General features: G+C 44.2%; 1 protein-coding gene across 1 annotated transcript in view; it reads right to left on the bottom strand.

Moving 5' to 3' along the window:
* The window catches only part of PHF21B (PHD finger protein 21B), a 140,280-nt gene extending 117,331 nt beyond the window's left edge, over window positions 1-22,949 (bottom strand). The window contains exons 1-3 of the mRNA XM_040435193.1: window positions 22,934-22,949; window positions 22,773-22,784; window positions 11,697-11,947 (exon numbers count right to left, since the gene is read on the bottom strand). Coding sequence (XP_040291127.1) covers window positions 11,697-11,947; window positions 22,773-22,784; window positions 22,934-22,949 — 279 coding nt within the window. The remainder of the gene's footprint in view (window positions 1-11,696; window positions 11,948-22,772; window positions 22,785-22,933) is intronic.
* Between the last annotated feature and the right edge of the window lie 590 nt (window positions 22,950-23,539).

Here is a 23,539-nt window from a genome sequence, read left to right as displayed (position 1 = left end):
ACGGAAAAACTGAAATACGGAAACGGAATGCATACGGAGTACATTCCGTTTTTTTTTTCACACGACCGTAAACGGAAAAAAAAAACGGTCGTGTGAAAGAGGCCTTAGATCCATTTTTTAATGCCTGTTTTTATCGGGCATTAAAAACTAATGCAAAATGTATGCAAATTGGCCTTTGAAAGGCATATGCGCCAGAAAATGGATGCATACGCTGATGCAAAATGGCCATGAACAGTGTATCCGTTTTTAATGGCCATTTTTTTTCACTGTCATGTAGATGTAGCCTTAGAACAGAGATACATATGTGGCAGTAATAAGTTACTCAGTACCTCGGAAGTTTGTGATTTAACATAAAAGAACCAGACTTCAGACAAGCTTAATTTATTATATTTGAAAATTATCTTCTTTTTTTAAAATTCACTTTCTCTTTTTATACTATCATGCGCTGCAGCCACAACTGATATGGGAGAAACCTCTAGCTCCTTTCATCCTGAGCTTCCTCGTTCATGACTAATTTTTAATCATGGTATAACATGGGACAGGGTGAGACTGGAACTCTGTATATCAGTGCAGATTTATGTGACATTCCTCGGTGACAACCCCTACAAGCACTGCAACCATACATGCTATTGACACCTGTTGTCATCAGCCTATCTCTGTGTGTTATCTCTGTTCTCCCTTTTCTATTTAATGGTGTGTTGGCGATAAAAGAGGAGAGGAGATGCACAATGCTGATTAGCAACATGATGGTTTATAACGGCGTCAAATGGAGTCCTCAAACACTTAAGGGTGCTTCACATTACAATTATACGCATGTATTGGGAATTTCAACAGCACCTCTGCTCCCTTCTCACCACAGAAGCCTGTCATCAATGGCATCAAAGAAACAGAGCGACCTGGTCAAATAATGTAAATGGCAGCTTAATGCATTATTAACTGGTCAATGTGGAGAAAACATAACAGACTATAGGTACAGTACAGACCAAAAGTTTGGACACACCTTCTCATTCAAAGAGGTTTCTTTATTTTCATGACTATGACAATTGTAGATTCACACTGAAGGCATCAAAACTATGAACTATGAACATGTGGAATTATATACATAACAAACAAGTGTGAAACAACTGAAAATATGTCATATTCTAGGTTCTTCAAAGTAGCCACCTTTTGCTTTGATTACTGCTTTTCACACTCTTGGCATTCTCTTGATGAGCTTCAAGAGGTAGTCCCCTGAAATTGTTTTCACTTCACAGGTGTGCCCTGTCAGGTTTAATAAGTGAGATTTCTTGCCTTATAAATGGGGTTGGGACCATCAGTTGCGTTGAGGAGAAGTCAGGTGGATACACAGCTGATAGTCCTACTGAATAGACTGTTAGAATTTGTATTATGGCAAGAAAAAAGCAGATAAGTAAAGAAAAACGAGTGGCCATCATTACTTTAAGAAATAAAGGTCAGTCAGTCAGCCGAAAAATTGGGAAAACTTTAAAAGTAAGGGCTATTTGACCATGAAGGAGAGTGATGGGGTGCTGCGCCAGATGACCTGGCCTCCACAGTAACCGGACCTGAACCCAATCGAGATGGTTTGGGGTCAGCTGGACCGCAGATTGAAGGAAAAAGGGCCAACAAGTGCTAAGCATCTCTGGGAACTCCTTCAAGACTGTTGGAAGACCATTTCAGGGGACTACCTCTTGAAGCTCATCAAGAGAATGCCAAGAGTGTGCAAAGCAGTAATCAAAGCAAAAGGTGGCTACTTTGAAGAACCTAAAATATGACATATTTTCAGTTGTTTCACACTTGTTTGTTATGTATATAATTCCACATGTGTTAATTCATAGTTTTGATGCCTTCATAGTCATGAAAATAAAGAAATCTCTTTGAATGAGAAGGTGTGTCCAAACTTTTGGTCTGTACTGTATATACTGTATTCAAGAAGGCTACATGGGTCAGAAGTTATGAGCTTGCTGGTGCAAAGAAACATCCTGGTTTAGGTACATTGGGGGTGATTTATAAAACTGGTGTAAAGTAGAACTGGCTTAGTTGCCCATAGCAACCAATCAGATTCCACTCTTCATTTTACAAAGGAGCTGTGAAAAATGAAAGGTAGAATCTGACTGGTTGCTATGGGCAACTAAGCCAGTTTTCCTTTACACCAGCTTGATACATCTCCCCCATTGAATCTGTATGCCAAGATGTACAGAGGTGTAACCAAAAGAGACAAGTAGCTCTGGAATTTGAGGTGGCCTAGTGACTCTTCTGCCATGTAGGAGCAAAGCAGTACTATACGTGGCTCCTGCCGGTGGTGATTTGTATCTGGGCGAAGCAACGTCATTGCATCCAAGAAGGTCCATTATCTGAACAAGCAGCATTTATATAACAGTAAACATTTGTAAAAAAAAAAAAGCAGCAGACCCAGAGATCACTTTTCAATTAATATTATTTTCAAATTACAGGTATGTCCTAATAAAAACCCTCTGGCTTATTCCCAAAATACCACCTCTCCCGTTTCCTATGGACTCTGTTCGGGTCCATACTGTTCCTGAGGCCTACACCATAGCTGAATCAATAACAGACATTTTCAAATATCCATTGTGATTTAGTAGCACTAGAACCTTTCGTATAATGCAAATAAGTTAGAGTACTTAGTTTTTTACAGACTTTCTTTTATGTATACATCTACGGACATACCATCTTATGAAAACCCCAAGAAACAAGTTATCAACACAAGCCTCCAAATAAAACCAAAATCAACACATATCATTTGTATAAGAAGATGTATTTAATATACCTAATGCAGCTATAAAGAAAACAACTTCAAAGTCTTAAAGGGTAACTTCATCAAAACCTTAAAATGTCCTTTAGGCAGAGATCATTGCAGAAGTTGAGCTCATTAACTGTAGTTACTTGGGGCTTAAAGGGGTTTTTCTGTTTGCATCAACATCCTTTAAAATAATCATTTAGGACGGCAGCTGTAATTTTGCAATGTATTTCTTTTACAGTCACTTGACCATGTCCATGCAGCTCTTTGTTATTTCCTATGATGTTATGTCCATGGATGTGTCAAAGCATCAACAGTGGCAGTGATAGGGGAGTGTCTATGTAACTAGCTGGGTGGGAGGAGCTGTAACCTAGCTGAGAGTTGTTAGGGGCAGTGATAGGGGAGGAGTGTATGTAATTAGATGGGTGGGAGGAGCTGTAACCTAGCTGAGCGTTGTTAGGGGGCTGTGGCAGAGAAAGGAGAAGTGCATCATGGGTTTGGTTGGGTGCAGCAACAGGAAGTGCTACATACAGGATGGAAACAAACCAGAGGGATTTGTTTACATTTTGAAAATGGGTCAGGAAAGTCCAAATTGAAAAAAAGAAAGAAAGCATGGATAAGCAACTACATGAACCTATATATTAAAAGCCATAGTAATCCCAGAGGATTGGGTTGAGGGGTGTGAGGTGTGCACTGCTATCATATAACTTTTTTCCTGACACGTTAACTGCATTTTCTGGTGTCTGGTGACAGAGGATGGAGCTGTCTCTACTCCTTCTCATTGCATTTTCTAACATACTTTACTATCCACGTCTCATAGCATTGGCGCTGATAATATTATTCCTTGTACTACAAATGTTACTCCTTGAGAACATTTGTGAAGCACAAGCAGAATCCAAAAATACTACAGAATGAGAAAAAAAAGGAATGCCATTTAACATATGTGTAATTCTAAACATATAGAGAAGTAGCAGAACTTAATTTGCTAATGCAACATAATTGCATTTGACATACTCAACTCATCTTAAAGGGGTTTCTGAGGGAATCGTTTAAGTTAAAAATGGAGTTGAAGTGAGTTAAAACAGAAAATCATCATTACTTACCTCACCCTGAGGCCGCAATTTGACCATAGTCCTATCCGGTTCCTGTTCTCGACACAAAAGAAATTGCTTGGACGGTCTGCTCAGCCGATCACTGACCGAGGTGGTTCACTGCTGCAGCCAGTCCAAGACATTTCCTGTGAGGTGACTAATGATCGGTATTTTATCTCACTGCATTTTTAATTAAAGTAATTCCCTCAGAAAACTGTTTTAAGTTTGTTTCCATAGGCTTGCAGAGATAGATGGATAGATAGATAGATATGACATAGATAGATAGATAGATAGATAGATAGATAGATAGATAGATAGGAGATAGATAGATAGATAGATAGATAGATATGAGATAGATAGATAGATAGATAGATATGACATAGATAGATAGTTGTATAATATGTCCAACAGAAGCAGAAGCATTTAACAAGAATTCCATTGCCCGCCTAAGGTTCTGTTGAGAGACTTTAGAAGCAGAGGCGTATCTAGTGAAAATGGCGCCTATGGCAAGCACTGAAACTGCGCCCCTGGGGGGAGAGAGGAAGTAGGATCACCAGCGGCCCTGTCTGCTTAGCACATACGCACAATCGCACCTGATGATGACTTTAAGGCCTCTTTCACACTGGGGGGGTGGGGGCGTCGGTGGTAAAGTGCTGCTATTTTTAACGGCGCTTTACCGTCTTTTTTGCGGCACTGTTCAGCCGCTAGCGGGGCGCTTTTAACTCCCGCTAGCGGCCGAGAAAGGGTTAAAAAAAACGCCTGCAAAGCACCGCTTTGATTTCAATGGGCAGGGGCACTTTAGGAGCCACTCCTACAGCGCCTCAAAGATGCTGCTTGCAAACGCACTGCTCCAGTGTTAAAGCCCTCTGGCTTTCTTCACACAGGAGTGAATGGAGCCGCTCTTTCAGGGCGCTTTGCAGGTGCTACAGCGCTACAAAATAGAGCACTCCAATGTGAAAGCCAGAGGGTTTTAACACTGGAGCGGTGCGTTGGCAGGACAATAAAAAAAGTCCTTTTAGCCACATCTTTGAGGCGCTGTAGGAACAGTGTACACACTGATTCGAAAGCGCCACTGCCCATTGAAATCAATGGGCAGCGCCGCCGAACCGCCAGCAATGCACCGCTGCAAGCTGCATTTTGCGGGCGGTTTTAACCCTTTTTGGGCAGCTAGTGGAAGCTCAAAGTCCTGCGAGCCGCATATTTGAGGCGCCCTGCTAGCGGCTGAATAGCGCCGCAAAAACTACAGTAAAGCGCCGCTCAAATAGAGACGCTTTACCGCCAATAGCGCAACGCCCCAGTGTGACAATAGCCTAAGCCTGGCATCATGACAGTCTCAAACAGAAGCAAGCAGCCCATCCAATATAGTGCTTGCACAATATGGATTAAATTAATTATAATTATGCATAGCCATAGATATAAATAAAGTGATTTGTGCAACAGCAGGTACAACTTGCACAAATCACTTTATTTAGGATATCTATGCATAATTCTAATTTATTTATTCCATATATTTAGCAGCACTATATTAGGTATTTAGCAAGGTTACATTTATTAGGTTGCCTGCAGTGCTTGGCAGATTGCAGAATGTCAGTACATCATTATACAGTGTGATCATGATGTGTGTGTGTACCGTAGCAGACTAGCAGTGCTGCCTGGCTGGGGGTCCAATCGTCCAACTTCTCACAGTTCTTCTCCTCACTTCACCTCAGTGCAGTCAGTCACCTCACGAGTGACACGCTTGGATAAATGAAGCTACGATACGCAGAGGAGGGTAGGCGGAGCTTGAGGCGGAGCTGGAGGCGGAGCCTCTGCAAGTTAGCAGATACACGGACGGACTGGGCGATCCCATTCATAGAAAATCATGGGGGCGCCTGTCTTTCTCCTACATGCCAGCCCTCAGTCCAGACTGTCCAGCCAAGGTAAAAGTACTTTCCAAGTTAATTTGCGTGCCGCCGCCAGCGCTGGGGCTAAAGGAGGTGGCTGCAGAATGGGTGGGAATTTTTTTTTCATGATATTTTTTTTTTTGTCGCCCCCCCCGCTTGGCGCCTATGGCACTAGCCATGGCTGCCATAGCTTGGATACGCCACTGTTTAGAAGGACTAAGAGAAGGAGTACTACAATCCCCATCATTGCTGTTGTCCATACGCTACTATTGGGGACTGATTACTGTGTGTTATATGCCTTGGGATTGTGCATTGCTATTGCCATTGCCAGCTGTACTACTACTCCTATTCTGCATTTTAGTAAAGAAAGACTTTTTATTGATATCAACCGGCCTGGTTACTGAGTCTTTCACCATCCTGCCAAATATCTGACATCAGGAGAACCCAAATTATCACCAGTCAGAAGCTCCAACACCAGGGTGTGCCCCCAGGGAAGAAAGGGTGTGCCCTCCATTCACTGTACGGTCCCAGGGGGCGAGGTGGAGGGGAGGTTGCCACTGCAGACTACTGAATGTTAGGCTACTTTCACACTCGCGTTTGGTGCGGATACATCATGGATCTGCACAGACGGATCCGCACCGATAATACAACCGCATGCATCCGTTCAGAATGGATCCGTTTGCATTATCTTTAACATTGCCAAAACGGATCAGTTTTGAACACCATTGATCCGTTTTCTATTGTGCCATATTGTGTCAGTGAAAACGCTTGCAGCGTTTTGGTGTCCGTCTGACGAAACTGAGCCAAACGGATCCGTCCCGACACACAATGTAAGCAGCGTTTTGATGTCCGCCTCCAAAGCGGAATGGAGGCGGAACGGAGACAAACTGATGCATTCTGAACGGATCCTTTTCCATTCAGAATGCATTAGGGCAAAACTGATCCGTTTTGGACCACTTGTGAGAGCCCTGAACGGATCTCACAAACGGAAAGACAAAACGCAAGTGTGAAAGTAGCCTTAGTACCACCAACCACAATCACTACTCTCATCCTCTGCACCTCCCTGACAGGCCACTGCACAAACACCCCATCCAATTACCATACTATTATCCAGCATAGCCTAAGTATGCAGATGATAAGAGTCAGTCAAATCTCTGATCCCTCTGGATTTACTAAGAGCCATGATACGTGTGCATACATTACCAGGATTACAGAAGCCCTCCCAACAAAAGAAACGTCTTCTGCCAGAAGTAAAGTTTTCAGCAGTCCTGGAAAACCTTTTAGGCCGTTGTAGAACTACAAGCTCCAGCCTACAGGTGGCAGCGTATCAGACTGTAGACATGGATATCAGGTCAGCCATTTTATTATTACATATATCCGATGTCCGTGAAAGATGGCTATTGGCAGCAGCCATTTTGTTTGACTCAGTAGACATTGTGAGTTACTGGTATAACAATCACTTACAGATCTGTACATTTTCATATTACACATTCATGTTTCCACACACTTCTTGTACAGTATTAGTATTACAAGTAAAGCACCACCCTTGAGGTGGCCATACATGGTGAGATATAGACATGTTGATATGGCAACTGATCCCCTTCATTTGATACTTCCCTCTTCATTGAGAAGAAATCAGAATGAAAAATTACACGAGGCCGACTTTAGGGGTATGTGGCTAGTATGGTCACACTAGGCACTTCACCACTGGTTCTGATGACTGGAGCACACAGAACGCACACCATGACAATCCCACTCTTGCTCCATGGGCCAACAGATGGACAGCTGCATCCTTCCTTAGAGCCCATTCAAACAACCGTATTTCTCTGTCCGAATCCATTCCGCAATTTTGCAGATCAGATGCAAACCTATTCATTTCAATGGGGCAGCAAAAGATGCAGACAGCACACGATGTGCCGCACTTCTGTTCCGTGGCCCCACAAAAAACATAGAACATGTCCTATTCTTGTCCGTATTTCTGTTTGTATTTCTATCATAGAGAACGATGTTTTTTTCCGCAAAATGCAGAAGGCACGCATCCTGTATATCTGTTTGGCGGATCCGCAATTTGTAGTCCACAATAACGAATACGGTCGTGTGAATGCGCACCTAGCTATATATGTTCTTTGGCCACTTCCTATGACAATCTAATTTGGGTTCTGCTTGACATTTTTACTTGGGTATTGCATGGCATTGTTATGTGGACACATGGGGGGGGGGGGGAGATTTACTAAGCCTTGCAGGCCAAAAAAGTGACAAAAGTTGTGGAGAATGTCATATTTGTGCCACAGTGTGATTTTTTGCGTGCTTTTCGACACGTTTCTAAAGTGTAAAGAAAAGGGGTGGGGCTTAGTAGAGACGGAGCTTCCCGTGGCCCACATGATTTACTATAATCACCCTATATTAAGCCTAGTAAGGATATTTGTGCACTGTATGGCATTATTTGGGCAGTATATTATAATAATAATAATAATTAGGTAGTGTATGGTATGGATATTTTTGCTCTATATGACAGTACTATTTATGCTGTCTATGGTATAATACGCACCAATAGACGGAAATAACAGGACACCTTATAACCTATGGCTAGTCCTTGAATCACATCATTGAAGGGAGATTTTCCTTATGTTATATCTGGACAGCACCCCAACTTTGGTCCAGTCTTCACATTTGGGTGAATTATTTCACGTGTATGGCCAGCTTGTGATGGCCTGGAAATCAGCTCTAATCACATCTTTACATATCACATTGGCAAAGGTGTATGAACATCAGGGCAAAATGAAATGACATTGATAAAACAGTCAATACGTTGTCACCATTACATACACAGTATACAAAAGAGAGACACTTGACAACCGTAAGAAGGCAATAAACATCCATTAATGATGAAAGGTCTAAAGGGCAAACTTGTGCTAGGACAATACCCGGCACTGTAGCTATGTGCGGAGGAATCATGGGATTGACTAATAAAGATGTTTTATAAACTTTATCATCATCGGTCATCGTTAAAAGCGACGGCAGAAACCGCAACAGCGTAAATAAGTTCCTTCACCGAACACAAGAAGCCGATGGATTCAAAAAAACAAAGGGCAAGGTAATATCATCGAGGCAATATGTAATGCAAACAAGCAGCTGTGGTCTCAATCCCCCCACAGTGCTGCAGCCCTTCCTCAACAAGCTCCATATTTAACTGGCTGCATGTTGTGTGACAAGAATTAAGTCAGTAGCGGGATGGGATGACAACACGCATCAGATTATTAGACCTCGGCCAATGAGATTTATAGAGCAATGAAAAAAATGGAGCAATGAACTGAATGATAATGTGTGACGATAAATCACTCGCTCAAAGTACAGTTTATGAAGCAGTTCTATAAACTAAGAAAGATAATGGCGGCGACGGTGGCGGATGGACACAAGATAATATTAGCAGGTGAAAAAAGACAGCAAAAAAAACCAACTTAAGAAGCAAAAAAAAAATCTGGAGTGGAATGTGCGATGGTCTGCAGTCATTACGGTGGAGAGGACATGACACACGTAGCTTCTCCAAACTAATAGATGAAGGCCTAATAATCTCGTCATTTATACCCAACAGCGTTCCATACTGTAAGCATAAACTCTTCTTAAACTCTACAATTGTTGATCATGAATTGACTTGTGTGTGTAGAAATGCATAAAAAGATGGACTGCTCCAGCTGACTACAATCCAATCTATTTCATCATAATATAGGAGTAAAACACCAATATATGCATGTATATCAATATGGAGTCGGGGAGGGGATCTTGTAGGCATATGAGAAGGGTGCCTATACTTCTTCCCGATGCAGGAGAAATGACTGCAGATGTGCTTCGTAAAGCGGAATATAAACAGGCTGAGAGGACCCAGCATTGCATTGTTGCGGTAGAAAAAAAAATCTGCACCATTGATAGGAACTGAAGTCAACAGCTTGCTCCTGGTACTCCATTAAAGGTCTAACAACCTTCGGTGAAAGATTTGTTTTGCTAAATAGGAAAGTATCTGATTTCTGATTGCGTACTGTGATTAAACATCTTTGTGTGTTCTATGTGAGTAGAAGGTGGAAGGGGGGGTGGATTTTATCCCCTCCCCCTCCGAAAATGGCATCAAAGCAATCAAAATGGTAATGTTCAGCATGAATGGGGCCCCATCCCCCATCTCAAACTCTGCAGACTTTTCTCCATGTTAAGAAAAAAACCAACACCCCTTTCCACGCACAAAATGGAAGCTTCCACTATCAAACTGAGAGTGCTGACAAACCCTCATTAACATGACAAGGTTTCCAAACTCGAGCAGAAGTAGGAGAAGAAGCTTAAATCAAGGACCTGAGGCAACAGATGAGGATGAAGGAGGGATGGGGGATTAGGAGAGGTCGAAAGGAAAAGGAGCTGTCTTAAGTTTAGTGCTGAAAACTGCTGCATTCCTAAGGAAGCTCGATCGATTCATTCAAAGAGGGTGGGGGGTGGAAAGAAATATGAAAGCAGCACAAACGCGCCCTAGGGTATCACAAAACAACAACCAGTACCCCCTGTACACACACACACACTCAAGGCTTCTTCTACAAGGCACGGTGTGAAAGTTCTGATTGTGCATTGCACTACACCGAGAGGAAGAAGAAAGCTTTTCAATGGCATCTGTCCATGGTGCTGAAAGGCGCACGACCACACAACACACATTGCCTCCCCCTCCCATTTCCGGCACAGAACAACCAGGGAGGAGGGCTAAAAGAAGGGGGGGGGGGAACTACACTTCTGGCAAGCAAGTATGTCTCCTGTTATACAAATAATATGTTAGCATACGAACCCAGATTGCCATGACGTGGCAGGTGGGCACATGCAATTTCATCAAAATGTGTGCTAAGAACCCCCACACTAATATACATAGCAGCAATGAATATACCATACAATGTAACTTATATTCTATGATCTACTTGTATCCCTATGCACCCTTCCTCAAGGCACCTGTTTACTATATCTTATAGAAGGTGCACACTAAAGTTTTTCCTTTTTTTTTTTTTACTTCTGGCAAGCACAGAGTTAACTTTGTCATGCCAAGAAAAGAGAGTGAAAGTGTCTCAGTAAAGAGAGGAGGAGGAAAAAAAAGTGCTCAATGGATCGACTGCCGCAGCAATCTGCAACAAAGGGCACTTCCAACACCCATCTGCTGCTGCTGAGCCACTCATGAAATAAACACCCGCTCTCCCACCTCCTCTAATCAAAGTCATCCAAAGAGTGCACGTTTTGTACACCTTCCTAAAACATGTCGACCAACTCAAAATGGACGCCTAGAAAAAAAAAGCCAAAGAAAAGCTATGTAACTAGTAGTTCTATGTGAGTGTGGTTCTAGAGAAAAATGGTGCACACAATAAACTCAACAACCTTGACATGGCTTAACTGGAATGCCACACTGTTATGGGGTGTTCACAAAGTAGAGAATGAGGGAATACGACAGACATGAGTGTACATCATGTTACTGATGTGTCATTGAGCGGTATGTCATGATTCATCTTGGATGGACTCTTGCAGTGACAACTTCTTCTTCCCTTACCAGAAACCATGCAGGAGGACAACAAACTGTAGGTAACAGCCATCTAAAAGAGTTCTGATGGTCCAAGTACAAGAGCTCGAAGGGAGATGGGTTTCAAACCCCCCTCCCCGTGGTGATAGTCGAAAGATGTTAATGATGGGGAAGGAAGCAAAGTGATAGATGGATCTCAATGAGTATCTCCTACCTCTTTCCTGTAAATATCCATGGAAAAAGAACTAAGATGAGTCTACTCCTTTCCATGACCATGATCCCACCATGAAAGATGCCAAGCTGATAAAGTTTGTCATCCTTGCAGTGCACAGCTGTACTCCATCACAACATAACCAATCCAAGAAGCACAACCAAAAGGAACCAGAAGAAAGAACATAAAAATGCAAAAACAAAACAAAAAAAACAACCTCATTTACCTGTGGATCTTGCTTCATCCGTGCAAGTAGTTTATAAGGAGGTAAGGAAAATATGGAATCTATGGTTCTTCGCACAAACAAAGTATATCCAGGAAGAAAAAAAAAAGGAGAAGTAGTGTCACAGGAGGAGGAGGATAAAGAAAGTGTTTCAAGTTTGATGGAAATGGGGAGGAACAAAGAAGCAAGTAAACACACAGTGAGTGTGCAAGGCAGTTTCCCCCAAGCCAGCTCATAAATATTCAGGTCTCGTCCTAATCTCCACGCAGCAGCACCGCATTACTTCCAAATCCTTGTTGCTTGCTCTAGCAAAAGACAAGAGAGGGAGGGGGCAGGGAAAGAGGAGGGAGGGGAGGAAGAAGTAGTGAGAGAGGGAGGAGAAAAAGGGAAAGGGGGGGAGTGGGAAGAATGGGAGGGGGATGTGGGAGAAGAGAGAAACAAGGGAAAGGGTAGAGAGAAGGAGGGGGTAGAGTGGGGGAGAGTAGAAGGAAGGGGAGTGCAAAAGGGGGGAGAAAAGTGTAAGTGGCCGCTGGTGAGTGTTAGTGATGGGAGAGAGAAGAGGTGATGCAGGCGGAGTTGATATATGAAGTTCTTAGGGGAGACTGGAGGAGAACTGAAGTATGAGACAAGGAGGACAGATGGCAGTGAGCAAATATGATAAGGTTGGAAAGTAAAAGTGATGCAAGCGAATGTACTGAGTAAAGAAGGGGAGGAGATCAAGAGGGAACATGATATTGTACTACGGGCAATGTTTACGTTCTGCGCATTGTATAAAAGACAGGAGGAACAACAGAAGGAAAGAAGAAATTAAGAAAGTTAAGGAGAGAACAGAAGAAAAGAAAGTAAATAAATAAAAGGACAAGAGGGAAGTACGAAAAGAAAGAATGTTTACTTCCAGCACATGGATTGAAGGATGGAATGAATAAAAGAAAGATAGATAGATAGATAGATAGATAGATAGATAGATAGATAGATAGATAGATAGTTAATGGAGGTAGTCAAAACAAAAGAACAGAAGGCGAATTAAAGAACTGAAAAAACTGATAGATGCAAGGAAGGAGAGTAGGAAGGAATGTTTACTTTCAGCACATTGCATAAGTAGGGAAGGAAGATGATTAGAAGAACAATATGGTGGGAATAAAAGTGAATAATTTTTTGGGTGTAAAGTGTCTTAAATTTTACTGAAGCAGAAAGAGTGTGCATATGTAGCTCTTACAGAAGACTAAAGATAAGTGTAATGGAAAATAAGGAATATGACACAAGGAGGAAGGAGGGAAATGAGTAAACGTATGAAAGTGATTGACTAGGGAAGGAGAGTGGGAAGAGGGGGAGGGGGACTGTAGAGAGGAGGAGGGTGAAAAGAAGGGGGTAAAGATGGAGAAGCAAGGAGAGAAAAAAAAGAGTTCTAGTGAGTCTGCAAGATGTCAAAGAATAGTTGACTAGTGAAGACTGGAAAAACAAGGGAGGGAAATATGGACAGAAGGAGGACAGATTATTGGAGAACGTAAATATTAAGATGTGAAGCAAACAGGGAAGGAAGGAATATAGTATAGATGACAGGCCATAACATTAAGTTCCAGTGCACCTATGCAAAATCTGTAAAAGGTATCCACACAAGACAGTACAGCTGTTTAACAAGACAGATTCCACCAGAAAAGGCCTCGCCATGGTCGGCCAAAGAAGTTGAGTGCACATGTTCAGCATCATATCCAGAGGTTGTCTTTTCAAAATAGACGTATGATTGCTGCCAGCATTGCTGCAGAGGTTAAAGGGGTGCTCAGACCATTCACTGCACAGTGCACCAAATTGGTCTGCAAGGCTGTCATCCCAGAAGGAAGCCTCTTCTAAAGATGATGCACAATAAGTGTCCATTCTCATGTCAGCAAGTGTCTTGCGGTCCGCAAATTTTGGATCCGCTAAACACGGACACTGGCCATGTGCGTTAAGCATATTGAGGACCGCACATGGCCGGCACTATAATTGTAATGCCTTTTCTTCTCCGTGGCTTTTCTTGTCCGTGGCTTTTTTGCATGGCCGCGGAACGGAAGTGCGGATGCGGACAGCACCCAGTGTTCTGTCCGCATCTTTTGCGGCCCTATTGAAAATAAATGGGTCTGCACCCTTTCTGCAAAATTGTGGAACGGTTGTGGACCCATAATGCGGACATGTAAATGTACCCTAGAGCCTGCAAACAGTTCGCTGAAGACAAGCAGACTAAGGACATGGATTACTGGAACCATGTCCTGTGGTCTGATGAGATCAAGATAAACTTATTTGGTTCAGATAGTGTAAAGCGTGTGTGGTGGCAACTAGGTGAGGAGAACAAAGACTAATATGTCTTGCCTACAGTTAAGCATGATGGTAGGAGTGTGATGGTTTGGGGCTGCATGAGTGCTGCCAGCTGTGGGCAGCTACAGTTTATTGAGGGAACCATGAATGCCAACATGTACTGTGACATACTGAAGCAGAGCATGATCCCCTCTCCTTGGAAACTAGGCTGCAGGGCAATATTTCAACACGATAACGACCCCAAACACACCTCCAAGATGACAACTGGATGGTAAAGGTGCTGGAAGGCAAAGCATGTCTCCAGACCTAAACCCTATTGAGCATCTGTGGGGTATCCTCAATTAGAAGGTGGAGGAGCACAAGGTCTCTAACATCCACAGGTAGAGATGGCCTTGCGGTTCGCCAAACTGGCGAACATATGGCGATGTCCGCCAGCGCCATATTCTTTTACATTGTGAAGAACTTTGACCCATGACACATCCATCAGGTGGTACAGGACAGCAAATTGAGACATTTCAGCACATGGACACACCCCCTACATTATAAATAAACCCGATCTGGCTGCCATTTTTATTCAGTCTTTTGCCAGTGTAGGGAGATGTTGCTGTGTGGAGCAGGGACAGACTGTTAGGGACACCAAACGCTAGCTAATAGGTCCACAAAAGTCCTTTTAAGGACTGGTATAGGTGTGCTATTGATAGGTGTGACTTACTGAGGGGTGTAATATACTTACAATATACTATTAGCATGGCTGTGATTGGCCAACTGCAGCATGTAACCCAGCCTCTATTTAAGCTGGAGTCACGTAGCGCCGCCCGTCACTCTGCTCGGATTAGTGTAGGGAGAGGCTGCAGCTGCTGTGAGGGAGAGATCAGGGAGAAATCTTATCAAGAACTGATTTATGTACTCAGCGATCTACAGAAAAAGTGTTTTGTGGGTGCAGTGCACAATTTCTTTAAGCCTGCCCTGAGCCAACTACTGCTGAAAACGAACTTTTTTTTTTCTTCAGTTAGTCAATATCAATACATGATCGGCAGCCATTTTATGCAACGATAGTGCACCAGCATAGGCTATCTGCAAGTCCAGAAATACAGCTTTGGCATACCGGGGTAAAAAAACCCTCTAATATACTGCACATCTAGGATTACACGTGCATAAGTCACTGTCACATTTAGGACAGAAATGCAGCTTTTTGGTTACTGGGGTGAAAAAACCCTCTAATATACTGCACATCTGGGATTACACGTGCATAAGTCACTGTCACATTTAGGACAGAAATACAGCTTTTTGGTTACTGGGGTGAAAAAACCCTCTAATATACTGCACATCTGTGATTACACATGTATAAGTCACTGTCACATTTAGGACAGAAATACAGCTTTTTGGTTACTGGGGTGAAAAAACTCTCTAATATACTGCACATCTGTGATTACACGTGCATAAGTCACTGTCACATTTAGGATAGAAATACAGCTTTTTGGTTACTGGGGTGAAAAAACCCTCTAATATACTGCACATCTGTGATTACACGTGCATAAGTCACTGTCACATTTAGGACAGAAATACAGCTTTTTGGTTACTGGGGTGAAAAAAACTTCTAGTATACTGCACATCTGTGATTACACCTGCATAAGTCACTGTCACATTTAGGACAGAAATACAGCTTTTCGGTTACTGGGGTGAAAAAACCCTCTAATATACTGCACATCTGTGATTACACGTGCATAAGTCACTGTCACATTTAGGACAGAAATACAGCTTTTTGGTTACTGGGGTGAAAAAACCCTCTAATATACTGCACATCTGTGATTACACGTGCATAAGTCACTGTCACATTTAGGCCATAAATACGGCTTTGGCATACTGGGGTGAAAAAACCCTCTAATATACTGCACATCTTTGATTACACGTGCATAAGTAGCTGTCACATTTAGGACAGAAATACAGCTTTTTGGTTAGAGTGAAAAAACCCTCTAATATACTGCACATCTGTGATTACACATGCATAAGTCACTGTCACATTTAGGCCATAAATTCCGGCTTTGGCATACTGGGGTGAAAAAAGCCTCTAATATACTGCACATCTGTGATTACACGTGCATAAGTCACTGTCACATTTAGGACAGAAATACAGCTTTATGGTTAGGGTGAAAAAACCCTCTAATATACTGCACATCTGTGATTACACATGCATAAGTCACTGTCACATTTAGGACAGAAATACAGCTTTTTGGTTACTGGGGTGAAAAAACCCTCTAATATACTGCACATCTGTGATTACACGTGCATAAGTCACTGTCACATTTAGGACAGAAATACAGCTTTTTGGTTACTGGGGTGAAAAAACCCTCTAATATACTGCACATCTGTGATTACACGTGTATAAGTCACTGTCACCATGCCCATCAGTCTGTCACATCACCCCCGTGCATATCGGGGAACCTGTCTGAGCCTCAAGTCATGCAGCAGTCTCTTATGCTGTTTGAAGACTCTGCTGGCAGGGGTTCCCAAGGGCATCCACCTAGCCCTTCCCCAGGGGTCGAAAACATAGAATGCACTAGCGCTCAACCACTGCGTCTTTCTGCAGTGTGCAGACCGAAAAGGAGGCCAGGAAGGAAGACTGGGTGGAAGACGATGCAGGGGACGATGAGGTCCTAGAACCCACATGGAATGAAGGTCGTGCCACTGACTTTCAGAGTTCGGAGAAAGAGGCAGTGGTGAGACCGAGCCAACAGCGTAGCAAAAGCGGGAGCAGGGTGCAAAAGCAGAGCAGCCGTCGCCAAAACAATTCGCCTGCTACTGGCCACCGCCAACAGGGACCGAGCACACCAAAGGCAGCTTCAAGGAGTTCCCTGGCATGGCACTTCTTCACGCAATGTGCTGACGACAAGACCCGAGTGGTTTGCACGCTGTGCCTTCAGAGCCTGAAGCGAGGCATTAACGTTCTGAACCTTAGCACAACCTGCATGACCAGGCATCTACATGCAAAACACAGGCTGCAGTGGAGTAAGCACCTTCAAAACCAAGAAAGGGCTCAGGCTCCTCCTGCTCCCTCTTCTGCTGCTGCCTCAGCCTCTTCCTCCGCCTCGGGAGGAACGTTGGCACCTGCCGCCCAGCAAACAGAGGATGTGCCACCAACAACACCACCTCCGTCACCAAGCATCTCCACCATGTCACATGGAAGTGTTCAGCTCTCCCTCTCACAAACCTTTGAGAGAAAGCGTAAATTCCCACCTAGCCACCCTCGATCCCTTACCCTGAATGCCAGCATTTCTAAACTGCTGGCCTTTGAAATGCTGTCATTCAGGCTGGTGGAGACGGACAGCTTCAAACAGCTCATGTCACTTGCTGTCCCACAGTACGTCGTTCCCAGCCGCCACTACTTCTCCAGGAGAGCCGTGCCCTCCCTGCACAACCAAGTATCGGATAAATTCAAGTGTGCACTGCGCAACGCCATCTGTGGCAAGGTCCACCTAACCACAGATACGTGGACCAGTAAGCACGGCCAGGGACGCTATATCTCCCTAACTGCACATTGGGTAAATGTAGTGGCGGCTGGGCCCCAGGCGAAGAGCTGTTTGGAGCATGTCCTTCCGCCGCCAAGGATCGCAGGGCATCATTCTTTGCCTCCTGTTGCCTCCTCTTCCTACTCGGCTTCCTCCTCCTCTTCTACCACCTCCTCATCCGGTCAGCGACAGACCTTCACCACCAACTTCAGCACAGCCAGGGGTAAACGTCAGCAGGCCATTCTGAAACTAATGTGTTTGGGGGACAGGCCCCACACCGCGCAGGAGTTGTGGCGGGGTATAGAACAACAGACCGACGAGTGGTTGCTGCCAGTGGGCCTCAAGCCCGGCCTGGTGGCGTGCGATAATGGGCGAAATCTCGTTGCAGCTCTGGGACTAGCCGGTTTGACGCACATCCCTTGCCTGGCACATGTGCTGAATTTGGTGGTGTAGAAATTCATTCACAACTACCCCGACATGTCTGAGCTGCTGCATAAAGTGCGGGCCATCTGTGCGCGCTTCCGATGTTCTCATTCTGCCGCCACTCGGCTGTCTGCTCTACAGCGTAACTTCGGCCTTCCCGCTCACCGCCTCATATGCAACGTGCCCACCAGGTGGAACTCCACCTTGCACATGCTGGAGAGACTGTGCGAGCAGCAGCAGGCCATAGTGGAGTTTCAGCTGCAGCACGCACGGGTGACTCGCACTGCTGAACAGCACCACTTCACCACCAATGACTGGGCCTCCATGCGAGACCTGTGTGCCCTGTTGCGCTGTTTCGAGTACCAACATGGCCAGTGGCGATGACGCCGTTATCAGCGTTACAATACCACTTCCATGTCTCATTGAGAAAACCCTTAGGGCGATGATGGAAGAGGATGTGGCCCAGGATGAGGAGGAGGAAGAGGGGTCATCTCTAACACTTTCAGGCCAGTCTTTTAGAAGTGGCTCAGAAAGAGGATTTTTGCAACAGCAGAGGCCAGGTACAAATTTGGCCAGCCAGGGCCCACTACTGGAGGACGAGGAGGAGGAGGATGGGGATGAAGCATGTTCACAGCGGGGTGGTATCCAACGCAGCTTGGGCCCATCACTGGTGCGTGGCTGGGGGGATACGGAGGACGCAGACGATACGCCTCCTACAGAGGACAGCTTGTCCTTACCTCTGGGCAGCCTGGCACACATGAGCGACTACATGCTGCAGTGCCTGCGCAACGACTGCAGAGTTGCCCACATTTTAACGTGTGCTGACTACTGGGTGGCCACCCTGCTGGATCCCCGTTACAAAGACAATGTGTCGTCCTTAATTCCCTCACTGGAGCGTGATCGGAAGATGCGCGACTACAGGCGCACGCTGGTAGACGTGCTCCTGAGAGCATTCCCGACTGACGCCGGGGGACAAGTGGAAGCACAAGGCGAAGGCAGGGGAGGAGGAAGAGGTCACCAACGCAGCTGTGTCAGCTCCAGCAACTCAGAAGGCAGGGTTAGCATGGCCAACATGTGGAAAAGCTTTGTCACCTCGCCGCAACAACCGGCCCCAACTGCTGATATGGAGCGTGTTAGCAGGAGGCAGCATTTGAACAACATGGTGGAACAGTACCTGTGCACACGATTACACGTACTGACTGATGGTTCTGCCCCATTCAACTTCTGGGTCTCCAAATTGTCCACATGGCCAGAGCTTGCCCTGTATACCTTGGAGGTGCTGGCCTGCCCTGCAGCCAGTGTACTCTCTGAACGTGTATTTAGCATGGCAGGAGGCGTCATTACAGACAGACGCAGTCGCCTGTCCACAGCCAACGTGTCCCAATATATTGGGGGCTACCTACACCAATAAAAAAAAATAAAAAAACATTGTTGGCTACCTGTTTCTCCTCCATTGCTGCCTCCACCTACAACACCACATTCACCGCCTCCTCAACCTCCGACTCCATATCCACCTCCTTCTCTGAGTTGCAGGTTAATAATTTGTAATTTTTAGTTATTTTATTTCATTTTAAGTTATTTCCCTATCCACATTTGTTTGCAGAGCAGTTGCCATGCTCTTAAGCACATTTTACTACCTTTTACATCCCTCTAGCGTTTTCAATGACTATTTTAGAGCCATTTTAATTCAAAAAATGCCAATTTTAGTGCCCTAAATTGAAAAAAATCTTATTTTCAATTGTCGGGTGACATTTTACCATTTTTGGCGTATACAAACCCCTGCTGTGTCTCGGTGACAGGGGCCTAAATCTCTCAAAATCCTCTGTTCTATTGCTGGGTGACATGAACCCCATTTTGCCGTGAATGAACCCCTGCTGTGCCTGGGTGACAGGGGCCTAAATCTCTCAAAATCCTCTGTTGTATTGCTGGGTGACATGAACCCCCTTTTGCCGTGAATGAACCCCTGCTGTGCCTGGGTGACAGGGGCCTAAATCTCTCAAAATCCTCTGTTCTATTGCTGGGTGACATGAACCCCCTTTTGCCATGAATGAACCCCTGCTCTGCATTGCTGACAGGGGCCTAAATCTCTCAAAATCCTCTGTTCTATTGCTGGGTGACATGAACCCCCTTTTGCCGTGAATGAACCCCTGCTCTGCATTGCTGACAGGGGCCTAAATCTCTCAAAATCCTCTGTTCTATTGCTGGGTGACATGAACCCCCTTTTGCCGTGAATGAACCCCTGCTCTGCATTGCTGACAGGGGCCTAAATCTCTTAAAATCCTCTATTGTATTGCTGGGTGACATGAACCCCCTTTTGCCGTGAATGAACCCCTGCTCTGCATTGCTGACAGGGGCCTAAATCTCTCATAATCCTCTGTTCTATTGCTGGGTGACATGAACCCCCTTTTGCCGTGAATGAACCCCTGCTCTGCATTGCTGACAGGGGCCTAAATCTCTCAAAATCCTCTGTTGTATTGCTGGGTGACATGAACCCCCTTTTGCCATGAATGAAACCCTGCTCTGCATTGCTGACAGGGAACTAAATTTAGTGTTACTGATCGGAAGATGCGCGACTACAAGCGCACGCTGATGATAGCATTCCCACCTGACAGCGGGGGCACAGTGGAAGCACAAGGCGAAGGCAGAGGAGGAGGAAGAGGTCGCCAACGCAGCTGGGGCACCACCAGCACCTGAGAAGGCAGAGTTAGCATGGCCAAAATGTGGAAAAGCTTTGTCAGCCTTGGAGGTGCTGACCTGCCCTGCAGCCAGTGTATAGTGTGAAGGTGTGTTTAGTACGGCAGAGAGCATTATCACAGGCCGCAGCCAATGTGGACAAGCTTACCAGGCATGGATCCCACAGGACTTGTCCGTACCTTGTGCAGAATAGACATTTATACCAGCCTCAACCATCCATTTTTGTACTCAAGTGCACTTATTCTTAGTTTTATTTTGTTATATGTCCCAATATTGTCCCAATTTAAAAATAAAAAATAACACAAATCAGTGTTGGCTACCTATTCCTCCTTCACCGCCGCTTCCACCTACACCGCCATGTCAACCTACACCGCCACATACACCCATCCACCGCCTCCTCAACCTCCTACTCCTAGATCTAGATTGTTATTTTAAATTTTTCTGTATTTTATGTTATTTTAAGTCATTTCCCTATCTACATTTGTTTGCAGAACAGTTGTCATGCTCTTAAGCACATTTTGATGCCTTTTGAAGCCCTCTAGCCCTTTCCAGGACTATTTTAGAGCCATTTTAGTGCCCAAAAGTTCGGGTCCCCATTGACTTCAATGGGGTTCAGGTTTGGGGTCAAGTTCGGGTCCCGAACCCAAACTTTTTTTTCAAGCTTGGCCGAACATCCAGGTGTCCGCTCAACTCTACTAGTGTTATATACCAGTTGCCCCCCAAAAAAACGGATTGAAGCAGGGGTGTGATATACCAATAATATACTTTCTATATAGTGCAGTTAGGTAGTGCAGCATTAGTTTGCGGTTTTGCTGCGTTACCTCAGCTACACAGAGTGTCAAACGACATTGAAACAAATAATTTCTACTGGTGTGATTTACCAGTTGCCCCCCCAAAAAAATTGATTGAAGCAGGGGTGTTATATACCAATTATAGACTTTCTATATAATGCATTTGGGCAGTGCAGCATTTGTGTGCAGCATTTGTGTGCCCTTTTGCTGCCTTACTGCAGCTACATAGAATGACAATTGACATTGGAACAAATCATTTCTACTGGTGTGATTAATCAGTTGCCCCCCAAAAACACTGATTGAGGCAGGGGTGTGATATACGAATAATATACTTTCTATATAGCGCATTTGGGTAGTGCAGCATTTGTGTTATCAAATTTCAACTATTATCATTAGGGTTTTTTTCAAGAGGGGGATTTCGCTGGCCATGTTTTTAACCCAATTTTATATTTTTAGTTCTTTTAAACATATGTATTTGACCTGTATTCGTACTGGCCTGCAGTAAAATTGATATCCATTGACTGTGTAATATACCTCCAGCCACATAATCACTTGATCTTTTCTGTCCGGTGAATGCCTAATGTTTGGGGCCTGTAGTCCAGTGGCCTACAGTACAATTTTTATCCATTGACCGCATAATGTACCTCGAGCCACATAATCAGAATTTCTTTTATGTCAGGTGAATGCCTAATTTTTAAGGCCCGTACTCCAGTGGCCTAAAATTTTATTTTTCTAGGGTCCAACAGTGCACATTTCAAAGAATTTCCCTTTAAGATGTATAAAAATGTCCCCTGATTAAGATACATATTTTTTGTCTGAATTTTTGTCATTGTGGGACTATTTGTACACTTCTACTAAGTATTTGGTGGCTGCAAATATGAGCTGAAGGTTTTTCAGGTTAGCCTGCCATTAAAGTGAATAGGGCCCGCCGCAAACTTGTGGTTCGCGAACATTTGATTACGTTCGTGAGATCATGTTCGCGAACCGTCCCGGCCGATGTTCATCCATCACTATCCACAAGCTCCATAATGTCATCATGGAGGAGTGGAAGAGGATTTCAGTGGCAACCTGTGAAGCTCTAGTTAACTCCATGTCCAAGAAAGTTAAGACAGTGCTGGAAAATAATGGTGGCCACACAAAATATTGACACTTTGGGCACAATTTGCCCATTTTTACTTAGGGGGTACTCACTTTTGTTGCCAACGGTTTAGACATTAATGGCTGTGTGTTGAGTTATTTTGAAGGCACACAAAATTTACACTGTTATACAAGCTGTACACTGACTACTTTACATTGTATCAAAGTGTCATATCTTCAGTGTTGTCCCTTGAAAAGATATAATAAAATATTCACAAAAATGTGAGGGGTGTACTCACTTTTGTAAGATACTGTAAGAGGAAAATAAGCAATAAATTAAAGCAATAAATACTCTGAAGGAAAAGAGGTTAAGATGAATTACGGTAAAAATAAGTAGGAAAGTCAGGGTGGTGTATTAAGGGAGACCTGCCAGAGGACAACACACTTTTTAATATCTTACATCTATGCAGAACCATGAAGATTGGAAGTTGCAAACCGAAATCCTAAGTTTACACTACTGATATTCTCTTTTAATTAGATTATTTTATCCTGATTTCTGTCAAGATTAGGCTTCGCTCACATCACCGTTTAGCCTTTCCGTTCTCCGCACAACTTTTGTCTCCGCTCCAAAATCATCTTCTGAACGGAAATCTAACGGACCCCATTATAGTTTATGGGGTCCTTAGGTTCCTTTCGGCTCAGTTATGTGCCGAATCCGTCCTTTCCGTTCTCCTGCTCCTAAACGGAGCAGGAGAATGGAAAGGCTGAACGGTGATGTGAACGAAGCCTTAGGCTACTCACAGCGATATGGTATGGACCCAACATCTACTTTAACAGTAACAGCTGGCTTTAATACTAGCTAAGATCTACCGTATGTACTGTATATGTGTGGTAATTGATATGAATGATGATTTGGATACATACAAGTGTTTAATATACATTAACAGTGACTTTAGAACTTTTATACCTTTCTTCTGGTAGGTCTTTAAAAAGGGTTGAATGGAGGAGAAGGTAAATTGAAATGAAGGTAGGACTGAAGAAGGGCAGCATACGGCTTTATAATGTG

The sequence above is a fragment of the Bufo bufo genome, chromosome 1, assembly GCF_905171765.1.
Source record: "Bufo bufo chromosome 1, aBufBuf1.1, whole genome shotgun sequence".
Lineage (NCBI taxonomy): Eukaryota > Metazoa > Chordata > Amphibia > Anura > Bufonidae > Bufo > Bufo bufo.
The sequence above is the reverse complement of the archived record's forward strand: the minus strand, read 5'-3'. Positions and strand labels throughout refer to the sequence as shown.